The sequence below is a fragment of the Cryptotermes secundus genome, unplaced genomic scaffold, assembly GCF_002891405.2.
Source record: "Cryptotermes secundus unplaced genomic scaffold, Csec_1.0 scaffold1304, whole genome shotgun sequence".
Taxonomy (NCBI): Eukaryota; Metazoa; Arthropoda; class Insecta; order Blattodea; family Kalotermitidae; genus Cryptotermes; species Cryptotermes secundus.
In genome coordinates this window covers 529,649-553,792 of record NW_019723929.1, presented here as the reverse complement: position 1 = coordinate 553,792, position 24,144 = coordinate 529,649, and the positions used below count along the sequence as shown (strand labels likewise).

General features: G+C 36.7%; 1 protein-coding gene across 3 annotated transcripts in view; it reads right to left on the bottom strand.

The window, feature by feature from the left end:
- The window catches only part of LOC111862210 (titin), a 261,060-nt gene that overhangs the window by 38,853 nt on the left and 198,063 nt on the right, over positions 1-24,144 (bottom strand). For all 3 annotated transcript variants that reach the window (XM_023847418.2, XM_023847419.2, XM_023847420.2), the window contains 5 exons: positions 21,783-21,960; positions 16,372-16,601; positions 10,304-10,550; positions 7,672-7,872; positions 4,771-4,980 (listed from right to left, as the gene is read on the bottom strand). In XM_023847418.2, coding sequence (XP_023703186.1) covers positions 4,771-4,980; positions 7,672-7,872; positions 10,304-10,550; positions 16,372-16,601; positions 21,783-21,960 — 1,066 coding nt within the window. The remainder of the gene's footprint in view (positions 1-4,770; positions 4,981-7,671; positions 7,873-10,303; positions 10,551-16,371; positions 16,602-21,782; positions 21,961-24,144) is intronic.

The following is a 24,144-nucleotide window of genomic DNA, read 5'->3' as shown; positions in this document are numbered from 1 at the left end:
TGAATCCCATGGTTCTCTTTCCATCCTAGTTCTTTTATCTTCATGTACATCAAATCATAATGTCCTGTCCTTTGAAATTCTATAATCTCATTACATATCTTCTCAAGATATTCCTTTTTGGCCCTGTTCGTGGCTCTTTTCAATTCATTCCTCAGTCTCCAGTATTTCCTCCTGCCTTCTTCATTGTTTACATTCTTCCATTTCCTTCGCTCCTCCATTTTACTCATCATCTCCTGTGTAACCCATGGTTTTCTTGCTATCTTCTCAACTTTACCAACCAATTCGCTAATAGTATCTAACATGCATTCTTTTATATTGTTCCACTGCACTTCAGCATTTCCGCTTTCACTTTCAATTGCACTGAGTTTCTCTTCTAGGGTCTCCTGCATGCTTTGTCTGTGAGCATATAACTTCTCCAAATCCCATCTAGGTCTGCGCTTTTGGAATCTTATAATTTTCTTCAACCTTGTTTGAAACTTGGCAACCAGTAAGTTGTGGTCAGAGTTAATATCTGCCCCAGGCAGTGTCTTCACATCCTTCACACTGTTTCTGAATCAATGTTTCACAATGATGTAGTCCAGCTGATGCCGCCTTAAATCCCCAGGTGCCTTCCATGCGTAAAGTCTTCTCTTTGGCTTCTTGAACCAAGTGTTGGTAACAATCAGTCCATTTCTTTCACAAAAGTCAATAAGCATTTGACCCCTGTGATTCCGTCTTCCTAGTCCATGTGATCCAACAATATTCTGATATGATTCATCTCCAACAGTGCTATTCCAGTCTCCCAATATGATGCTGTTTGTCACCTCTTCCATCTTCCTGAAGAATTTCTTCAATTGTGTCATACACTTTTTCCACTTCATCATCTTCATACTCTGATGTTGGCATGTACACTTGCATAATCAGTATATCTACCGGTTCCGCCTTTAACCTCAGAGCAATAATTCTGTCATTACAAACAATCTTCTTAACAACACTCCTCACTACACTTTTATGCACCACTATTGCCACACCTCTTTCAGCCCGTTCACCTCCATAATAATACACTGTATAATCACCACTTCTTATTTCACCTTGTCCTTTCCACCGCACTTCACTGACACCTAAAACAGACACCTCATTCTTCTGCATTTCCATTTTCAAATTCTCCAATTTGCCTGCTTGGTTCAAGGTTCTTACATTCCATGTTCCAGTCTTGTAGCTGTGATGTTCCTTCTGATCTTCGCACTTCTTCTTTTCGTAACGCATGCATGACATTTCCTCTAGAAACACTCCCCCCCGGAGATCTGATTGGGGGAGTAGTTTACCACCGGATTTTTTTGCCTCCAGAGGAAACATCTTGCATACTTGGTATCTCTGTTTTTGGAAAGAGACTATCCAGGAAAATTGATAATGTGGTAGTTTTTCCATTTGCTTCCCACACTGCAGTACAACAGCTGTTCAAACCACTCTGGTCACGCCTGTTGCTATACGAACTTGAATGATCGAGCATCATTTGCTCTGTGCTTCAAGTTGCTGCTGATGACCCTGCTTCCGGCTTCAGTTTTTGGTGTCTCTCTTCGTCTGATGCCTATCCTTTGACCTGTCCAGCAAAGGAGGCCCTGCCAGTAGCTACACTACCGCTGGTATAGCTCTCAGGGTCCTTGGCATACTCAAACCCCTCACCACGATAAGGTGGAGCCACCAATTATAAATTATTCCCTATACTACTGAATTAAAGTTTTTGGGGTTAGTATTACATAATAATATGTGTTGGAAGTCTCATATTGAAAATTTGGCTGTTAAAACTCACTAAAGCTTGTTATGGTGCAAGAGTAATTAGACTTTTGTATCACTGAACTCCCTTAAGATGATTTATCATGCGTATTTTCATTCAGTTATGTCACACGGATTGATTTTTTGGGGGAACCTCTTCACATAGCTCAGTTATTTTTAAACTTCAAAAGCGAATGGTTAGAATAGTAATGAAGGCTAGACCTAGGGATTCCTGCAGATCNTCAAACCACTCTGGTCACGCCTGTTGCTATACGAACTTGAATGATCGAGCATCATTTGCTCTGTGCTTCAAGTTGCTGCTGATGACCCTGCTTCCGGCTTCAGTTTTTGGTGTCTCTCTTCGTCTGATGCCTATCCTTTGACCTGTCCAGCAAAGGAGGCCCTGCCAGTAGCTACACTACCGCTGGTATAGCTCTCAGGGTCCTTGGCATACTCAAACCCCTCACCACGATAAGGTGGAGCCACCAATTATAAATTATTCCCTATACTACTGAATTAAAGTTTTTGGGGTTAGTATTACATAATAATATGTGTTGGAAGTCTCATATTGAAAATTTGGCTGTTAAAACTCACTAAAGCTTGTTATGGTGCAAGAGTAATTAGACTTTTGTATCACTGAACTCCCTTAAGATGATTTATCATGCGTATTTTCATTCAGTTATGTCACACGGATTGATTTTTTGGGGGAACCTCTTCACATAGCTCAGTTATTTTTAAACTTCAAAAGCGAATGGTTAGAATAGTAATGAAGGCTAGACCTAGGGATTCCTGCAGATCATTCTTTAAAATATTAAATATATTACCTCTGGCCTCACAGTACATATTCTCCTTGGCTCTGTTTGTGATTGCAAATAAAACTTGGTTCAGACAAAATTCTTAAATTCATAGTTTCAATACTAGGAATAATTCCAATTTTTTCCAACAAATGACCCATCTAACAATGTTTCATAAAAGTCCTGCTTATGCAGGTGTCAAGATTTATAATCATCTTCCAGATAATATTAAGGTAGTGGCATGTGATNTCAGGGTCCTTGGCATACTCAAACCCCTCACCACGATAAGGTGGAGCCACCAATTATAAATTATTCCCTATACTACTGAATTAAAGTTTTTGGGGTTAGTATTACATAATAATATGTGTTGGAAGTCTCATATTGAAAATTTGGCTGTTAAAACTCACTAAAGCTTGTTATGGTGCAAGAGTAATTAGACCTTTTGTATCACTGAACTCCCTTAAGATGATTTATCATGCGTATTTTCATTCAGTTATGTCATACGGATTGATTTTTTGGGGGAACCTCTTCACATAGCTCAGTTATTTTTAAACTTCAAAAGCGAATGGTTAGAATAGTAATGAAGGCTAGACCTAGGGATTCCTGCAGATCATTCTTTAAAATATTAAATATATTACCTCTGGCCTCACAGTACATATTCTCCTTGGCTCTGTTTGTGATTGCAAATAAAACTTGGTTCAGACAAAATTCTTAAATTCATAGTTTCAATACTAGGAATAATTCCAATTTTTTCCAACAAATGACCCATCTAACAATGTTTCATAAAAGTCCTGCTTATGCAGGTGTCAAGATTTATAATCATCTTCCAGATAATATTAAGGTAGTGGCATGTGATATTAAAAGTTTTAAGAGAGCATTAAAAAAATATTTATATGAGCATTCTTTTTATACTGTTGATGAGTTTTTCTTAGTATAAAACTAGATAGCCACCTAGACAGCATAAATAACGTTGTTATATCTTATGGTCATTTATTTATCTTTTTCTTGTTCTATGATTGTTAATTACAAACTGGTAGTATTTTATACTCAAGTAACTTAGTAGTTGCTCCTCTATTAATTAGCACATTTTCATAAAATGAATGAACTCTCCATGACTTGAGTGCGGTAATAAATGTGCTAATATGGTATTAAAATTTCATTTCATTTTATATAGTGGACAATTTTTATGTACAAAGTTAGATAAGGTGAATTGTTTTATCCGTTTATTAATTCAAAATATTAGCTATATTTATAATCCTTTAAATTGTTACCTTGTAATATTTATATTTGCTTGTTAATCTTATATTTATTTTTGACAGAATCTTTTTATGACTGCATGTTCCTTGACTTCCTCTATATCCTACAGTTTTACCAGCCTGGAGTAACAGAAATGAAATAAATGAATGAATGAATGAATAAATAATAAATTTGAATAGAGAAATTAGAATTTTAACAGTTTTAAATGTGTTTTGAAGTATATACTGTATGGATTTATGGAGTTAAATATGATGCTGATATTATAAACATAATGTGTCATAGGTGGGTACTTTTTGACTGTATTTGTTTTAGTTGATATGGGTATTTTATATGAAATGGTGTAAATGCAAGTTTTATAGTAGGTTATTTTTTAAGTATGTCTATTAAATGAAATCTTATTAAATTCTTTTGCCCTATAATATTATCTATATTTATAGATCGATGTAAGTATCTTTGTTTTATTGACTCGTGCAATTTTGTATATGCATGTTTGATGTATCTGTATTCAAAAGGACTATTTCCACATCCTGGTTTGTTAACCTGTATGGATATATATGGAAAAATAAAGAATGAAATGAAAAATGAAGAATGCTGAAGATCAGAATACATTCACGCTATACATTCTTTTGAATATCTGGATTTTTTGCACAAGGTCAAAGAAAGTATGTAGAGATAGTAAATCTTCTCTCTAGACAATACTGGAAAGTAACAAGAAAAAATATCGAACTTACTGATTTCAATGCTTGCAAAAATAATCTGAGTTATAAGTTATATTCATGCATCAGAAATGCTGAGGTGTTAGGATTAATTACTTTTACACAGATTTCAGAAAAAATGTTTAAAACTCAAACTGAACATTACTGTTTAAGTATCAACAGTCTTTCATAGATTCAGAAACAAAAGTTAAAGTTTTGTTCCAGACAGTGATCTGAAATAGTAAATGATGAAACACATAACTACATTTTACCTTTCTCAATAATGAGGGAGTAAGAATTTCCCTGGATCTTTGTTCTGAACGGTCCCCCAGGAACTGCTCCTAAAATCTGTTGATTATCTTTGTACCATATCACAACAGGATCTGGTGTCCCTGTAACTTCAACAGTCATTGTGACCCGCTCTCCAACTTTTGCCATACTTGCTTGCAATCGTCGACCAAATACAGGTGGGAAAATGGTTTCTGTAGATAAATAAAATGTTCAGATATATAAACACACACGTCAGATGTTTCTTTGGAAAACTTTTATATTAACACAATTTAACACATTACTTCACAAGAACAGCTGAAGGCATAGTTCCTCAATACATCCTTAAATGAACACTGAAAAAATAAATAGCAAATGTTCCATTAAAACACACCACTAAGTAATTCTGCCTGGTATTTAGGTGGAGATGTGCTGCCCTCTTCAGGCTTCAAGAGGTAACGCTGCCCTGGATATATGGTGGGCAAATTCCTGAATGTGGTGGTGGTGGTGGTGGTGGTGAAGTGGAAAGTCTTCATCAGTTTGAAGTTTTGCAACAGTGAGCAGGAAACATTTCATTTCATCTAATTCATTGGGCACTGCCTAGGCCATTTTTGTACATACATTTATTTTCTTTTTTTCAAAATAAAAACTGTCAACTGAAGGACAAAGGTGCAACTTAATTCACTGTTTTAATGGAAAAGGAGGGAAAGAAATACAAGAATGAAAGGAAAAAGTGAAATGAGGAAATGGGGTGAACGATGAAGATATGAAAGCAACCGTATTCCACTGAATTTCAAAAGTCTTAGAATTACTTAAATCTTTAAAAATATTGTGTGTGTACTGATTCATATTACCTTTCACTATCCTCTACACAACTCTATTTTCAATTATCAATGTTAATTGCTATTTACTTTTAAGAGCTCTATTTCCTGAGATACAATGTTGTGTGGTCTCATGAAAATCAAAGTTGACTTTCACCAGACACATATATATAATTTGAGCATTCACTTACAGCATGTAATTCAGTTTCTGCATTTTTGTATATGGTATTTATGGTCTCACTCCATCAATTAACATGATCAGCAGAGAGGAGTTGACATATTACATTTAACTCCAATCTTTCCTAATTTTCTAGTACTTTCCTAGTGGCATATTGTGCATATATTAAAGCTTAAAAGCTCCTTGTTTCAGAGCAGTAAAAATAGAAAATATATAAGAAAAATGTTTATAACCTATGCAGACATTATTATATTGTGACATGTTGAGCTATGGATGACGCCCCACCCGCCAGCCGTGATGCGCCGAGCGAAGCCGAAGTGAGCCGAAGTTAGCCGAGTCCTAGCATCCTGGTCGCTAGGCAACGCGAGTCAACAGCGATGACGTCACCAAGTGTACCGCGGGTTGCTTGGCAGCGCGGGTAACCAGGATTGCGAGAGACGACGGTAGTAACAGCAGTTACTACCGCTAGCGTTGCTAGCTACACAGCGCCAGGCAACAAGGGTGCTTATTACGTGGCCGTTTTCTGTATTGTCCGATCGAGGCTACATGAGGAGCAGCGAAGGCTATTCACAGAGTCCTGGAGCTACCTCCGAGTGAGTCCTGGAGCTACCTCCGAGTTAGTTCCGAGTTAGCCAGCAACCAGTCAGTTGTATTGTGGCATTTGGAGTGTAGTATTTGTGATACTGCAGATAGCAGTAGTTCTTAAACTGTCAATTGTGTGATTGTAAGTGCGAATGTGAAATAAAATTCGCTATACCAAATACGGCGTGAAGTTATTTGTCGCGTCATACACCCAACACGCGACAATATGTTTCATTTAAACATACTTTAATTAGCCTAATAGGTAGGGCATACCAAAATTCAATGAGAATGCTACATGATACTTCGTCCTACCTGATTCATGCAGCTCTTTAAAGTCTATATATAACTGCTATACTTTCCCACTTTACTCAGATTCCTGACAAATGCAGAGTTTTGGGTAAATAGGTGACGTATTGTGACAGAATTCATGATGATCTCCAGTAATTGTCTACAACAGGACTGAATATTAAAAGTATTTTTAAACTATAGGACATTGCAGTAAACATAAATGTACCCACATATCCTGTACAGTATGTGGGATGGTCAAGTGCTGTGGCTTGTACAAAAATCAAGATGTTCAGTAAATGACAACTGGGGACACCAAGAAGTGTGAGAAGATACCAGAAAGCGAAAGGTGTGCTTATCACAGAATAACTGAACCTGGCAGAAACATCAACAGATCTAAACATAACCACCTGAAATCTATACTACATTAAAGAAATTTATATCATAAAGGTTAATTAACACTGTCCAGTGTGACTGATAAAATGTTTTTTCTCCTTAATCTTTTCTCCTTGACATGTTTCCATCTTATAGACCATCTTCAGAAGGATATCAATACAATTAGAAACCACTGTTACAGTGTGTTTTGTGAATATTAATACATACATAAAATGTTATAATAATACAATTAATAAAAAAATGTAATATTCTGACAACTACAGTAGCATGTACTAATACGTTAAAATATTTATAAATTACAGTTAGTATGTTTAAAAAGATTTTATTTTTTTATCAAATTGGTTTGTGTCCCTTTTTTTTCCTCTCTTTGAAGGAAGTCGATCGCCTACCAGCTTGTGGTTCCACTGTTTGGAGAACAGGATTCTTTTGTGTCATCTGTTGTTGTTCAGGGCATGCGTACAGTGAATAAAGTGAAGAATGACACTGAGAAGAGGAGGATGAAATAAATGAGGCTGAAGACAAGTGTTTTTGAATGGACAGATAATTATAGAAGAGTACTGGGCACACAAAGAAAATGACCTGAAGAAATTATAATATCAAAAGAAGTTTATGTAAATTCTAGATTATTTAAGGTACTGTCTTACTTTTAACAACAACATCGGCAGTGTTGGTGGCAGAACCCACACTGTTGGCAGCCCTGCATGTGTAGCGGCCTGCATCTTTCACTGTAACATTTCTTAGCTCAAGTCTGGCATGGTTACATTCCCAACTTATTATTACAGAACCATCTTTGGGACTCAGTTCTTGGCCATTTTTATGCCAAATGACAGTTGGCTGAGGATAACCTTTGGAAAAAGAGAAAAGAACGTTATTATTAACAATTACTTCCTCAAGTGAAGGCACAGAATTTTATTGCCGTTAAATGACACCACACATCATAAAGTTGTGGTTCTAACTGTACATATTTTTATAATTTTACAGTCTTTCAAATAAACACTGTATTTTCAGTTAAGAGGTTGTAAAAATCCAATTGGTGACAATTTTAATGTTAATTGTAATCTGCAGCTGATAATGTTGAAAGGCATGATAACACAAAATTTTCTGTTATCTGTTCCTATCTAAGGCCTGAACTATTAAATGTTCACATCTGACAGCCTGTGAAGAAGCCTGTCGAACTACACACCGTAAACAACACATCTTTGATAAAATTCAGCATACAAATGCTGCCTTGTAAATTAAAAATATTCACTGAACTATGGGGTCTATGACTGATATGAAATATCTGTCCAGTGTAATGATACTAGGCAAAGCTATTACAACACTCATGGCTTTGGTGTGGCGTAAACCTCAGGGAAGAAATGTCAGTTAGAATTTCCAAGATGCAGGAACACACTAGGCAAAGCTATTACAACACTAATGGCTTTGGTGTGGCGTAAACCTCAGGGAAGAAATGTCGGTTAGAATTTCCAAGATGCAGGAACACACTCCGGCACAGTGCAGTGTAAGATCAGGCAAAGGATTTGGGGATAACAGTTTTTGTGGGGTTTCATATATCTTATACTTTTCGTGTAATATGCTTGAAATTTTCAGATAATTATAAAAAAATGTAACAAATATGTATTTTCATAGCCCCCTGAACAAAGCTAAAAGATGAAGCAAATGGTGTATATTATTTTTTGATGTGGGCTAAAGTCGAATGTCATGCTCTATGGTAATGTATGGTTGTTCTGCTTTAATTGGATATTGCAGCAACACTAGCCTGATGTACAAGATGACTTCCTCATGCTGTACTGAAATCATTCTAAAAACGAGGAGCTAAAAATTATGAGAAACTGAAATTATTTTGAACATTAACATAAGGACTGATAACATATAAGATGTTCCTAATTATTAATGAAATAAATAAAACATTTAGACTAAGTGCAGAGAGGGGGCCGCGCCATAGCTCAAGCGGTTAGTCGCTGGCTTCCCACCGCGGCGGCCCGGGTTCGATCCCGGGTCTGGTTAAGTGGGATTTGTGGTGGACAAGTAGCGCTGGGGCAGGTTTTCTCTGAGTACTTCGGTTTCCCCTGCCAATCTTCATTCCACCAATTGCTTCACAATCACCCTCACCTATCATCTAGGGCTGGTATAATAGGCCAGAAGTGGCCGCAGTACAAGGGACTTAGTCCCACCCCACTAGCAATAAAAAAAGTGTAGAGAGAATTGTGAATATATGTAACTAATTCACACTGTAAGCATTGAAACATATGTATTAAAAAAAGTACCAAATGAACATTTTAAGCATCACTTCGATGGAATCATGATACTGCACGTATACCTGCCATCAGTCAATGTTTATTCTATAAAATATGGAAGTCTACCATGCATGTGAACATAAAACCTGGCAACAGCTACTGGATTAAGTACAGCATCTGCCTTTCAACAGAAGGTAATTATGCTCTCAGTGCAACTTTTATATCCGGCATCCAATATCCAATGTTTCTGTACCTACGGACACACATTCCATATTTTCTTTGCAACACAGTAAGCCATATGGTTGGTCTGTCTATGAATAATATATACACAAACTCTACAGCAGCAACTCCTCAAGGTTTAATGTTTGGAATCTTCATATTATCTGACTGCAGCTAATACTGGTTAATTTGTAATATCTAGTTTTAGACATGGCTGGTATGAAATGAATGTGCAGTGCATTTGGCCAGGTTCACTTGAGTAAGGATGAAAGAGATGTGTGGGTTAATCAGATAAGAGCTGTGAGCAACTAAGGATCTTTAGCTGCAGTGCATCATCACTTTATTTAGTACTGCATGTTTCAGACATAATGTATATCCCACTATACAACTCCCATTCTGTTGCCATACCTCACCTTACATGCAGTTTAGTGGCCATGGCTAAAGAAATGGACAGGTCATTGAATACTTGGCATTATCACAGTTCTTCAATATTAAACTATCAGAAACAGAAAAGTAAACACATTTTACAAGATAGAGAGGTAATCAACAAGTCTGTATGCAATGAGTGTTTCAATGCTGAAAGAGCACTTCTGTATTGTACTATGTATCTGATTACATCTTTCTTTAATTTAGAAACATTTTTTTTCTGAGAGGAATTTTTAAGCATATAACAACAGCCACTGCAGAAGTGGCCCTCTCTTTCTTTCTTACCCAATCTATATATTCCACAACTGGTTTCCTTTTTTATACCATAAATTTTCCTTGTTCACACAGCTGCATACACTGTTGCTAACTTCTGATAGCTGACGTTTGCACTTACCATCCACAATAGCATCCAAGATCACATCTGTACCCTGGTCTACGATTTTGCCATTAAGTGGTGAAATAAATCTTGGTGCTACTGATTTTCTGGTGGGTTTCGGGGAAGATACTGGGGTGGAAGAGGTAGTTGTTACAGTTTCTTGGTAGCCTTCAACTCCATTGACTACTTTGATAACTGTCTGCTCATGGATAACCGGATTATCTTGATTTTGTTGATGCAACTCTTGGGTCTGCTGACTCTGTACCTTTAAAACAATACACAAGCATAAGCACAATACAATCCCCATCCTTAGACAGACTGTGGGACAGATGTACATTGAGATGAGATCTGAATAGGTGGGGAAATTCAACAGCAATATCACATAAGTAATAATAGATTATTAACAGGCAAAGTATATGATGGGGTACCCAAAAGAAACTGAACTAATTCTTTTGTGGGCAGAGCTTTTGTAGTACCGCGTTTTGCTGCTATGAGCGCATAGAGCTAACATTCCTGAGTCGATAAGCCAACTACTGTTGCTTCAGAAGGTAAGGACTAGTTTCGGCAGAGTTTATAGTGGCAACTGTTTTGTGTGATCGTCGTTTTTGCAATGGCTGATTTTCGTGAACAGCGTGCAGCAGTGAAATTCTGCTTTTTGCTTGGGAAAAGTGGAACAGAAACTCTTGAAATGTTAAAAACGGTGTACAAGGACAATGCTATGGGGAAAACTCAAGTGTTTGAGTGGTTTTTCTGTTTCAAAAATGGTGAAATGTCAATTGATGACAAACCTCGTTCTGGTCGTCCTTCCACGGCATGAACACATTAAAATGTTGAAAAAATTCATGAAATCATCAAGGAAGATCGACGACGGACCATTGAAGAAATTGTGGAGCTGTCGGGAGTGACTTGGAGCTCAGTTCAGCGAATTTTGACAGAAGATTTGGGAATGAAAAGGGTGGCTGCGAAATTCGTGCCACGACTGCTGACTGCTGAACAAAAACAAGGTCGCGTGGAAGCATGCTGTGCTTTGAAAGAAGAGTCCCGAAATGATCAAAACTTTTTTTCAAAAACTATCACCGGTGACGAAACCTGGTGCTATGCTTACGATCCTGAATCAAAGCAACAATCAAGGCAGTGGAAGACTTCAAGTTCGCCTCGCCCCAAGAAAGCTCGTCAGGTGAAATCAAACATGAAAACAATGCTGATTTGTTTTTTCGATGTGAGAGGAGTCGTCCATTCAGAGTTTGTTCTGCAGGGCAGACAGTTAACCAGGCTTTTTTACTTGGAAGTTTTGAAAAGATTGTGCAACAGTTTGTGGCGGAAGCGGCCAGATTTGTGGCAGTCGGGTGACTGGTTTTTCCATCATGACAATGCCCCTGCTCACACAGCCCTGTCTGTACGACAATTCTTGACCAAAAATGGTATGACCCGTTCCTCACCCTCCTCGAATGAAAAGAGACATGAAAGGAAAGCGTTTTGCTGCTGTTGCTGAGGTGAAGGAAAAAACGATGGAGGCGCTGTCAAGCATCTCAAAAGATGAATTTAGACAATGTTTTGAAAAATGGAATAAAAGACTAGACAAGTGTATTAGTGTAAGTGGAGAGTACTTTGAAGGGGATTGAAGGTTTGTGCTTAAAATTTGAATAAATAAGTTTAAAAAAAATAAGTTCGGTTTCTTTTGGGTACCCCCTTGTATTCATAATACCAGAAACGTGTGCTAAACTATTAAACACAAAACTTAGCTTCCAGAAGACATAAATGTAATTCCAGAGACATCATCCATTGAGTTATAAACCATATCCCGGGAATAATGAATTCCAGTCAAAATTACACCTAAAAATGGCAAGTGCTCAGAAATGCAGACAAAGAAGTATGGTTTAGACACAATTTTAGTTTAAAGAGAAAATAAAAAAAATGTAATTTCCATGCATCTGATACACTATATGGCATATGTACTGACAGTATTCTCTTAAAATTTTTGTATTCAATTCTGAAGTGAAAAAATTTCTCTACAAAGTAAATAAAATCTACTAATCAAATCCTTAGGTTCAGTAAGAATGACAATTCCTGGTAGCAGTGACTCTGGCAATACTATGTATATACTTGTATCGTGTGGTTAAAAGTGAAAGTTAAAAGAAGTTCAGAAGAGAAGGTCAGAAATGTTGCCATTTCTTATAAAGAACAGGCTCTGCCAACTAACCAAATAGAATTAATTAAATTAAATGTCGTGATTCAGAGAAATATTACATGATGCAGATCAGTTTAATAATCCTGAGTGCCAATAAATAAATGTTATAAACAAATGTACATCAACAGCAGACAGATCTTGAGAAAGATATCTTCACTAGTCTATGACAAAATCTGACCATAGTTTCAGTAGAGTCTGACAACATGTCCACTTGTTCATTCATTCATTCATTCATTCATTCATTCATTCATTTCACTTTCTAATTGATCCTGATACAGGCATAATACAAGCCATAGGATATAGAATGAGTCACAAGATCAAAATTTAAGTTACAGTAATTAATTGAAACATGTCAAAAACAAAAAACAAAACAAACATACATGCAAACAATTATAAAGCATAAAGCGGACATACATAAACAAATTTACATCAGATACAATAAATATTAAAATTCTAATTCTGGTTCACTTCATTAATAAAATTGACAAAATTATGTGAGATAAGACAATATTCCAATACAACAATTGATAACAGTAAACCAGATACAATATAAACAAGCTGTATGCTAAGGCATGAGTCAAAGTTATAAAAATTCATTATATAATATAAAATTTATAGTAATATTTCATCAAAACATAAAATTATATTCATCTAATTCATTCTATATATCAGGTAAAATTCCAATTCCATAGATCCATCCATAGGATGAAAGCGTCAATGTCATCCTTAACACCAAATTTCACCATCAAAGAACTCCTTCAATGAATAAAAGGAATTCAATAAAAGATAATTTTTAGGACATTTTTAAATTGGATCCTATCCTCTGATAATTCCTTTATGTAGGGAGGTACATGATTAAATGCTTTAATACCCATATAATAAACAGCAGGTTACCCTTTTTTTGATAATTACGAGTTCAAATCATTATGTAATCTTCCAACCATAACTAAATCTGTATTATAACTGGGAAAGGAAGAGAAGAGAAGGTATAGCGCATTTCTTAAAGGACACTGTGATTATGAGATCTGAGATTTTCATGGTGGTGGAAGTTTGGATTGTAGGCTTCTGAGTTATGACATGGTGTAATATGGTAGGTGGTAATAAACTTTCATTGCTTTTTTCTATATGGCTCTTCAGCCCTTTGGACCTTGGCCGCTTTTCAGTTTCTTAATCCTATACAAGGTCGGCAGTACTCCTTGGATGGTAGATAAGCCTGTCACAAGGCCACTACCTTCACACAGAACAACACAGACATAGAATAAATGCACACAGACGACAATGCCTCAAGTGGGATTTGGACCCATGACCCCATTGTTCAAGTGGGCAAAAATGGTTCATGCCTTACACCATGCAGCCACTGTGATCAGCAGGTAGTAATAAACATTTCAGTTAAACTTACTTCATTCTTAAGAGCAGAAGTACACTAAATATGGAGGCAATAGGTTTATCTGAAACGGTGATTAATGTCTGCAGACTGAACAGTGTTACAAATGAGAAAACTATAATTCAATTTAGTTATTCAAACTACAAAGAGTGAGGTGAACTGAAAACCAGCTCACACTGAATATTGTGATAAGAATTCCATGCTAAAGACATACGTAAATTAGCCATTCTGTGCCTAACACAACAGAATATAATAATATTACATTTCTCCTGCTGTAGTTAACATAGTAGAACCTAAGAGCATAAAACACATTAAAATTGACAAGTCTTAAAAACTATCATGATACCGTGAATATAAATGGGGGCTCAAGGATTATAACTTTTCAAACTACCGTGTAATGAGGTATTTTAAATTTAAATAGAAAGCAAATGAAGCATTTAGTTATAAAAACCATGAATAAAAAGAATATTTAATGATTTTGTTATTAAAATTTGTTTCTGTACATATAAACTGAAAATTCTTCCCTGGAAGAACATTTAATAACATGACTGTTCTATCCTACAAGACACAAACCAAGTTCAACTTCAAGACTTTTGAAATGAGCATGGTTGTAATAAAGATATATGTGCCATTATTCCTGTATCCCCATGCAAGAAGTAATATGAGAGTACGGGTATAAAGCTGAAAGCATTTTAACTTTGATACCGTTTTCATATTCTGGCTGCCTTTCCCTTTGTTCTCCAGGCAGAGAGTTAATGACACTTCCTTCAAATGGTTTCTGTTTTTTAGAAAACTGTAATGTTCATATTACAGTTATGGAAAGAATCTTCTCCTTTTGTGTTCTGACACAAATTACTGTTTCGATGTTATTACAATGTGCTTAAGCAGTTCAAAGTATCAGAGAACAGAGCTTCACTAAATTCAAATAAATCAAACAGATATGTGATAATAAAAATTACAAAATACTACTCTGTCCAAAAAGTATCCAACCTTGGGCCAGGAAAAAAGTTCTGTATCTGGGTGGTTACAATACCTAATCACCTTCAAAGCAGACCCCTTGTGACTCCACACACTTAGCCCAGCAGTCCTTCCATTGCTGGAAGCAATTCTGGAAGGCTTCCTTTGGAATGGCGTGCAGCTGTGCTGTCACGTTCTGCATGATGTCCTAGCAGCTGTCAAAATGGCAGCCTTTTAGCGGTGACTTCAATCTTGGGAACAGTCAGAAATCACAAGGAGCTATGTCAGGAGAGTAGCGAACCTGGTGAACCTGCAGAATGCTGTGCTTGGCCAGGAAACCCTGTATCAGGTGCGATGAATGAGCTGGGGTGTCGTCATGATGCAGCTGCCAGTTGCGTGCGTCCCACAGCTCCGGTCTCTTGCGCTGAACTGCATCACGAAGATGGTGGAGGACTTCTTGGTAGTACTCCTTATTGACAGTATGGCCTAGTGGTGCGTACTCATGATGCACAACAGCCCGGTAATTGAAAAGAACAGTCAGTAGCACCTTCGCACTGCTCTGAACCTGTTGTGCTCTTTTGGGCCTCGGGGATATTGGATGCTTCCATTGTGACGCCTGGACCTTGGTTCCCAGGTCATATCCGTACACCCACGACTAGTCACCAGTGGTCACAGTCTTCAGGAACTCAGGATCCCTGCTGGCGCAATCCAGCATGTCCTGCGCGACCTCAAGGTGGAATTGTTGCTGCTCTGGCGAAAGCAGCTTGGGCACAAATTTTGCAGTGACTCTTCGTATGCCCAAATCCCCAGTTAAAATTGTTCGCAGAACCTCTGCTGATCCCAACCTCATCAGAAACGTCACGGATTTCAGCTCGTTGACGGTCTGCTGGAATGCTGGTCACTGTCCGCAAACATATGGCCATCTTTAAAGCATTTGAACCACTCTTTAATTTGAGTGACCCCCATTGCATCATCGCCAAAAGCCTGCTGAATTTGCAAATTGTTTCCGCTTGGGTATCCCCAAGTTTCTGACAAAACTTAATGCAGTATCGCAGCCCCAAGCGTTCTGTCATCTTGAGCGAAACGAGAATACAACGAAGACGAGTTACACCACTTCACTATCTGGCAGCCACAGACGCATCCAGCAGTGTTGCAAGTCAGCAAAAAATCACGCATGCGCATGAAAGTCCCTTTACCACTGCGCTCAGTTTCCCCACCCCTTTGGCCATTACTTACAGCGGAAAAAAATAAAGTCGGACACTTTTTGGACATATGGTATATTATGATTTTTATACATATTCTTCAAGGACTGTTAATAGGGAAAGGAATAGCATACATATATCAATATTCCTCTGAAGTATTACAAATCCCCTCCCAAGTGTAGGCTCTGGTCTTCAAATTTCTCTACACAGCCCTAATTATAAAGTAGAATTCCTAGGAGCCTCTGAACTTTGTTACCAGCAAGTACAAGAGATAGTATTACTTCCATCTGGTACAAGGCTTCAGAGATGATTGGATAGACACCATATGTGGAACTATTTTCATTAATTATCCTACCTGCAGAGGAGGCTTATCTCCAATCTTCTCAAATTTTTCTTCAGATTGTGAGGAATAGCTGTGAACCTGTACATTAGGTTCCATATTTATCGTTGATGCTGAAGCTGTCACTTCACTTGATGATGACTGGACAATTACAGAGCGCTTCACTGTGAACAAAGATGATTCTTGGTGCTCAGTCATGATGCTGCTTTCATGTGGTGTAGTGCTCACTTCTACAGGAGATTTGGCTGTGTAAATCAAAACATTAGCAATTAACATAATAATTTGAAACAGAACACTAAAAAACAGTGATGTGTTGTTTAAATGGTTACCTATTCAAGGAGTAAAGAGTGATTTTCAAGAATTGAATTGAATTGAATTTATTTACATTCCGTAAATCCAGTACAGGTGAGACACCATAGGATATGGAACAAGTCAAGTTAGAATACATAGTAGCTATACAATAATACAGTAATACTGCAATTAAATGAGGTAAACTTATAATACTTATAATACACATTAAACAATGATCAAGAAATTTATCAAGATTTATAATGGACTAAAATAAAATAAAATTTCCATTAAGACATTCATTCATTACTCCTTCCATTAATCAAGTGCATCAAATTAAAATGCATATAAAAGAGACAATCAATAAAAAAGAAACCAGTGCCATGTAATAACCCTGAAATTACAGCATTTCTGAGAATTCCTAGCTCAGTAAAACTTATCTTGTGTTTGAACTGAGTTAAAAAATTTGGATTTACAGCACCCATCAATAAGACTGACACATTCCTTGCTCAAGCTATGTGAACTTTCCAGAACTTCCAAAACTGTTACCTTAATTTAGACCTCACTTCTCTCTTTGAAGTAGTCATTCTGTTGGATACTTTAAATTGCATTTTTCATAAATTCTGAAGGGTTCTCATAATGGTACATTTCACAAGCACTTGGTATTACTGGTTTTCAAGATTTTATCCATCATCTAGTAGTGTGAATAAAATACAATGTTACAGAACTGGATCTAACTCTATCCTCAGGTGTAAAGGTGGTAAGGTACCTACTCTGTTTGGTACATCAGAAGAAGCTATCTAATCAGTGATTTCACCTGAGGACAGAAATAGTCCCGGTTTCTGACGTGTTGTGTTTATTCTGTTCGGAATACTACATAATGGATGAAGTCCAGAAACACGGTTATCTTAAATATTACTTTCACACTTGTGATATCTAATAAATACAAGAAGTTATAGCAGATGTCTGAGTTAATTAAAGTACATGTTACAAATATAAAATTTACATCAAGATGCAAATTTGTGGCCCTCTGAAGGCTGCAAGTTACACCCATGGAACTCAGTGTTCAGTGCACTAAGTATACATACATTTCTACTCAACTGAAGTGCATACAGTGCAACAATGAAACATCCCCCCACTAACAGCACAAATCTGTTTCATCAGATTCTCATTATTAAAAAAGTTAATGTCATGTATGTACCATTTCTAAGTCAGCAGGTCCTATTACAGATCACATTAACTTTCTGTCAAATCATTCATACTTTTATTCATTCAATTTTTATTATGGTAGTGAAATTAACAAAATCTGTTTCTCTAACCTCTAATATCTATAAAGTTCAAAGTTAACCTACTCACAATAATGAAATCTAACAAAATCTGACACATTTTCTGATGGTTAAGATGCAGGCTGCCATAGGGACTTTCAACACCGAAACTTCCTCGCACTGTGAAATCTCTTGCTTTACTGCAGTACTATTAAATGACCTGTATCTGGGGTTGCAACACTACAGTGAGGAAAGGAAGGCAGAGTTTAAAATATCCAACTTATGATTACTCATCAGTCTATATGTGTTACACTCCACATAGCATACAGTGGACAGAGAGGAACTGTGCCATAAAATTCTAAAATCAGACATGGTGACCCAAACATTAACTGTGAAAGTGTTCTGTGTCCTATCTGCTATGAATTTTATCATACCAGACATACCTTTTCAGAATATATCCACCCATTATTTCAATAAAATGACAGTGAACTAGGAGAGTGTGCCCCTTTGTGACTGAAAAGTTGGTGTTTGAGCAGTTAACACTGCCTAGGATATGAACTACACGAATAGCTAGAATTTTGTTCTAACTATAGGCACACATAACACAAGAGAATTTTAGATTAAAAAAGAAAAAGCAAACAAACAAGACATCTTTGATAATTTAATTTTACACTCCATTTTCTACATCCAAAGTCATGTTATTTTGTGAAGAACAAATGCAATTTCATAAATAGGAATTTGTATGTCTGTGTGTGTGTGTGTGTCTGCATGTGAATCTATTGATCCTCCCTACCCCATATTACCTATACAGATTGTAAGAGAAAGGGTGCACAGATTTTATACATTTTTGTTGACAAAATAAACAGAGCCAGGAGAACAGTTTTCACTACATGAAACAGCTACTCTAAGAGCGTTTTCCCCACTTTTTCCTGTTCCGCTGCACTTGAACCTGAGCTCCTTTTATTGCTCGCAAAATGTCCTTCTGCTATTCAAATGCACTAAAACTGATGAATGTGCATTCATGTGAGTTTCACAGAACAAGTATCGTAAGTAAAACTTTGACAGTGCTACCGTCATGTAGCAAAAACCGTAAGCTTCTGTCTGTTTATTTTCTTGATAAAAATGTTTCAAATGTGTGCACTCATTCTCGGATACTCTCTGTGGATGTGCATGTGTGGGTGGGTGAGTGGGTGTGGGTATAACATACACAATTGAAACAAATATTTTTCACATTTCTTGTAAGTAAAATCCTTTACAGTCACTGATGTTAGGAATGTTACTTTCTGTGCATCCATGAAGATATTATACAGTATATTTTCAAAAGATTATTACAAGAGTTTTATTTCAGTGATGTACCTATATCCAAAACTGCATTATAATGAGAAATCAATCCTACAAGTCACACACTTCTGTACATATCTTCAGCCATTTATATCTACTCCAATAAACGTTCTGACTTTTTGTTCGCCTACTTTCCTTATTTTAAACAAGAAGTTCTGGAAAGAACTAATTGTCTACTGCCCTTGATATGACATGGACCACATAGAAAATGATGCATCCAACAGTTCTTCTGTTGTTACGTGTGTATTCATTGCCATGGTAATATTTTTACTGAGCTGTTGCCTAGCAGTGGTAGGGGAACTTTTACACAGCCCTTGCCTAGCAATGATAGGGGGATACACATATAGACACAGTCTGATGGGAAGGCCTTATGAAGTACACAACTGAGATGGGCTAGGGTGCCATGATATACATACCAAGTTTTGTAAGGACTGGTTCAGGCATTCAAAAGTTAATATGGAGGGACACACAGACAGCATGGAGATCGCATGAGCCTACTTTAGGAAAGTAGTTTAAAATATTAACGTAGGCTTATGCAATCTCCATGCGGTCTGCCTGTGAATCCTCCTTCCCCCATTAAATTTTGAATGTCTGAACCAATCTTTATAAAACTTGGTATGTATATCACGGCACCTGAGCCCATCTCAACAGCCTACTTCATAAATCCCTCCCATCAGTCAGTGTGTCTACATGTGCATCCCTCCCATCGTTGCTAGGCAATGACTCGGTAAAGATATTCCCGTGTCGATGAATACATGCAACAATATAAGAACTGTTAGATGTGTGTGACTGGGTCTGTGTATCACTTTTAGGTAACATCTTGGTAAAGATGTTCCCATGGCAAAGAAGAATTGCTTGAGGCATCATTTTCTGTGTGGTCCATGTCCTGTGAAAGGAAAGTAGATGATTAGTTCTTCCAAGAACTTCTTGCTTTGGTTTAATCAACTACCATTTCTCTCTATTTGGGATTAAAAATTTATATCACATTTAAGTTTAACGTTTCTGCTGTTTTTTGGACCCTCCCTTTTTCTCTTTTCATAATGTGATCATGCCCCTGAACTTTTTTAAGTTATAATTTAGCAATTCAGACTTGTAATCAGAGTATTTTTAAAATCATGTGGCTTTGATTCAGAGTGTAAATCCTTGAATTTATGTAGTTCATACTTCTTCTCAGTTACAAGTTTTACAGTAACATAATTGTTAACTTCTCAGGACATAAAGAAGGAAGATTCAATACTATGGAATATTTTTGGCCATAAGTCATAAGAACTGAATGTTTTATGTACTAAAACGTTCCTGGTTCTTCACACATCATGTTTCACAAAAGAATTGCATTGTACTCAAGATGTTTCTGAAATATCAACATTGATCCTCACTTGTGTAGCCTTATTCATTGCACTTTTCCATGATATCTTACACTTTTGGAGTTTTAAGTAACCTTCCAGCAGCAGCTGGTAAGCCATTCAAAGCAAGATTACATGCATTAATAAAGAGCTGGTGTTGACAAAACTTCCCATGGCCAGATGTGATATATTTCTTATTTATTTCCTGCAACAATTTTGTTAGGTGAGTTTATGAGTTCAACTTCCTGTTACAGCAACCTTTACTCAAGTGGTAACCTTCAGAAAAGATGTTTCAATGCCTGGGGACACACATAATCAACATACAGCCATCTCATGGACTGGATTTTGCTTAGCTAATTGTGCACTATTATAAAAGGCACAATATGTGGGCAGGTAATAACATTTAAATAGCTGAAGATTGATATCTGTACTACCTGCAAAGGTCAGTGAGATAGTTGTGAGGTAGCTCTTTGGTTTGTCAAACCCTACATTAAGACACAGTGGACTATTAAAAAACTGTAGAATAAATGTGAAACCAATCACCTTCTGGTATGAAAGAAACAAAAGTACAGGTGAAGGAAGAGTCTCTTGAAGGCACACTGGCTAAGAATACAAATGTGAAAACTGAAAAATGCTACTCTAAAAATTAGATGTAGTGATTCTTAACCATTTAAGGGGTAAAAACATGCATAAATATTATTTAAAAATATTGCTGTTACTTATAGGAAAACATACATCTTCATTACAAAAAACTGTGATAATGATATTCAGTAAAATAGTTTTTGCCCATTCTTAGAACCAAACAACACCCTTAACTACATCCTGAGAACAGAATTCCATGTTATTGTACAATACAGTGTGATACAAAGAATTGATTAAGAGATCATAGGTTTGCAAAGTAAACAATCTTTTTTATAAATTCAAATGTATAATATTTTGTTAAGTGTAGTACTGTTATTAAAGAAATATGACATTTTACGTCCAGGTAAATTACTGACCTTGTAGATATTACTATATTTAATAAAGAGGAGAATATGTGACCAGAAAGGAAACATAACAAGTTACACACAGTGAAATTGGCAAAGAAATATGACACCACTTGTGGGACAGGATTGAGAGAGGCAGATTTACAGAATTATCAGGAAAATATAGGCCACTGGACTTATAAGATAAACACTTTTTTACTCACTCTTGACACTCAGTCTGGCGACACATGTTGCCTTGCCAGCTTCATTCTCTGCTACACAAGCTATTTTGCCAGTGTGGTCTGGTGACGTTTGGAAAATGGCCAATGCATGCCTGTCACCACTGCTGGATACCAAGAAGTTTTTACCAGATACTATCTCTTCATTGAAATACCACTCCACCTAAGTTGAATTACACAGTGAACTTGATTTCAATTAACATTACGAAAGACAAAATATCTATTCTTTTCTAAAAATTGAAAGAATATCAAATATATTTCATCTGAGACTACAGCAGTGTCTGTTACATCATGGATACCAAATTATACTTTTAAATAAATATATATGAAATAAAATAAACAAGCCAATATATATCTGTTATGAAGACACAATTACTACATATTGCAGCTTGCAGGAACAGCATATCATTTTTCTAAATAGATAAATATAAAATTATGAAATCCAATACATACAGTTTTCTTTCCCTTTAAAATTCAATGGCTATTAAAATATTAGAGACCACTAAAAAGCTAATTTGGCACACACACAAAAGCTACAGTCCATTAGGAAGCTAAAGTTTGGCTCCTGTACACAAAGTATCTACTTCTCCTACTTGACACTGTTCCCTGTCTCGTCCTTAGACTACATAGTCTATGCATTCAGCAGTTTGTCTACTGTAACATAAAGAAATATGGAGCAACAAACTGTAATATTTTTAAATTCTAAAGGTTCTGACGATGGTATATAACACTCAGAATTACTGAGTTTTTGGACTTTGTCCATCATGCAGTATTCTAGAAACTAGAACACACAACGTTTTGGAAACTGGATCTGTTTCAGTCTTCAGGTGGGAGGGAAGGCACCTACCCTGTTGAGTCCCTTTGGAAGAGCTAACCTCAATGACATGAATCTACTGGGTGATAATGTAGATACCATAAAGAAAAACATAGAAACTTAAAACTGAGTATATGTTGCTATCTTGTCACCATAATGCAGGACAAAATCATGACATAAAGATAGTTAACAGATCCTTTGAAAATGTGGCACAATTCAGATATCTAGGAATGACAGTAACAGACCAAACACTTGATTCAGGGGGAAATTATGAGGAGACTGAACTCGGGTAATGCTTGCTACCATTCAGTCCAGAACCTTTTGTCTTCCCATCTGCTGTCCAAAAACATAAGAATTAGAATATATAAAACTATAATTTTGCCTGTGGTTCTGTATGGGTGTGAAACTTGGTCTCTGACATTAAGGGAGGAAGACAGACTAAAGGTGTTTGAGAACAGGGTGTTGAGGAGAATATTTGGATCGAAGAGGGATGAAGTGACAGGAGTTTGGAGAAAGCTGCATAATGAGGAGCTTCATAACTTGTACTCTTCTCCAAGTATAATTAGAATGAACAAGTCAAGGAATGGGGGTGAAGAGGAATGCATATAGGATATCTGTGGGAAAGCCAGGAGGAGGACAAGATGTAGGTGGGTGGACAATATTAGAATTGATCTTAAACAGGATGGGGTGGTATGGACTGGACTGGACTGGACTGGACTGATCTGAATCAAGATAGGGACCAGTGGAGGACTATTATGAACATGGTAATGAACTTTCATGTTCCACAAAATGTTGGGAATTTCTTGAATAGTTGCAAAACTGGCAGCTTCTCAAGAACTGCTCAACTCCATGAAGTTTGATACACTGATATATTGGGTTTTTGGACTTCATCCATCGTCATGGTTTTTAAGATAACTAATAAAAACACAACGTTTCGGAAACTGGATCTGTTTCCGAAACGTCGTGTTTTTATTAGTTATCTTAAAAACCAGGACGATGGATGAAGTCCAAAAACCCAATATATCAGTGTGTTATACACTATCGTCAGAATCCTATAGTAACTACTTCCATGAAGTTTGTTAGAAGTTTACCAAAACAAGAAGTGTGATTAATATCATACTCTGATTGACTTACTGTTTTCACTTGATCTCAATTTTTTTATTATACAATAACCAAAAGTTTTTGTGTAACGGTATAAAAACTTTAATATCACAGCACAATAGGATGTACATAATTAAAATAAAGATTGAGGTTTTGAGGTTTTCACGGTGATGACAATGAAGAAAGTTGTCTTCTGGGTTTAGGCACCGTGTATTCTTCGTTTTGGCTGACGTTTCGGAGGAACGTAGCGCCTCCATCTTCAGAGCAGTTGAATAGCTGCGGAGAGCAGTAGCTGTGGTGATAGGATGTGGAAGGTGCTGCTTATATACGAAGTAGGCAGGGGGGTGGTTAGGGAGAACGGACCAATGGGAGCAGTGGAGAGCGATTAAGGCCATATATGGTGTGTGACTAAGGGAGAGGGGGAACGGCCAG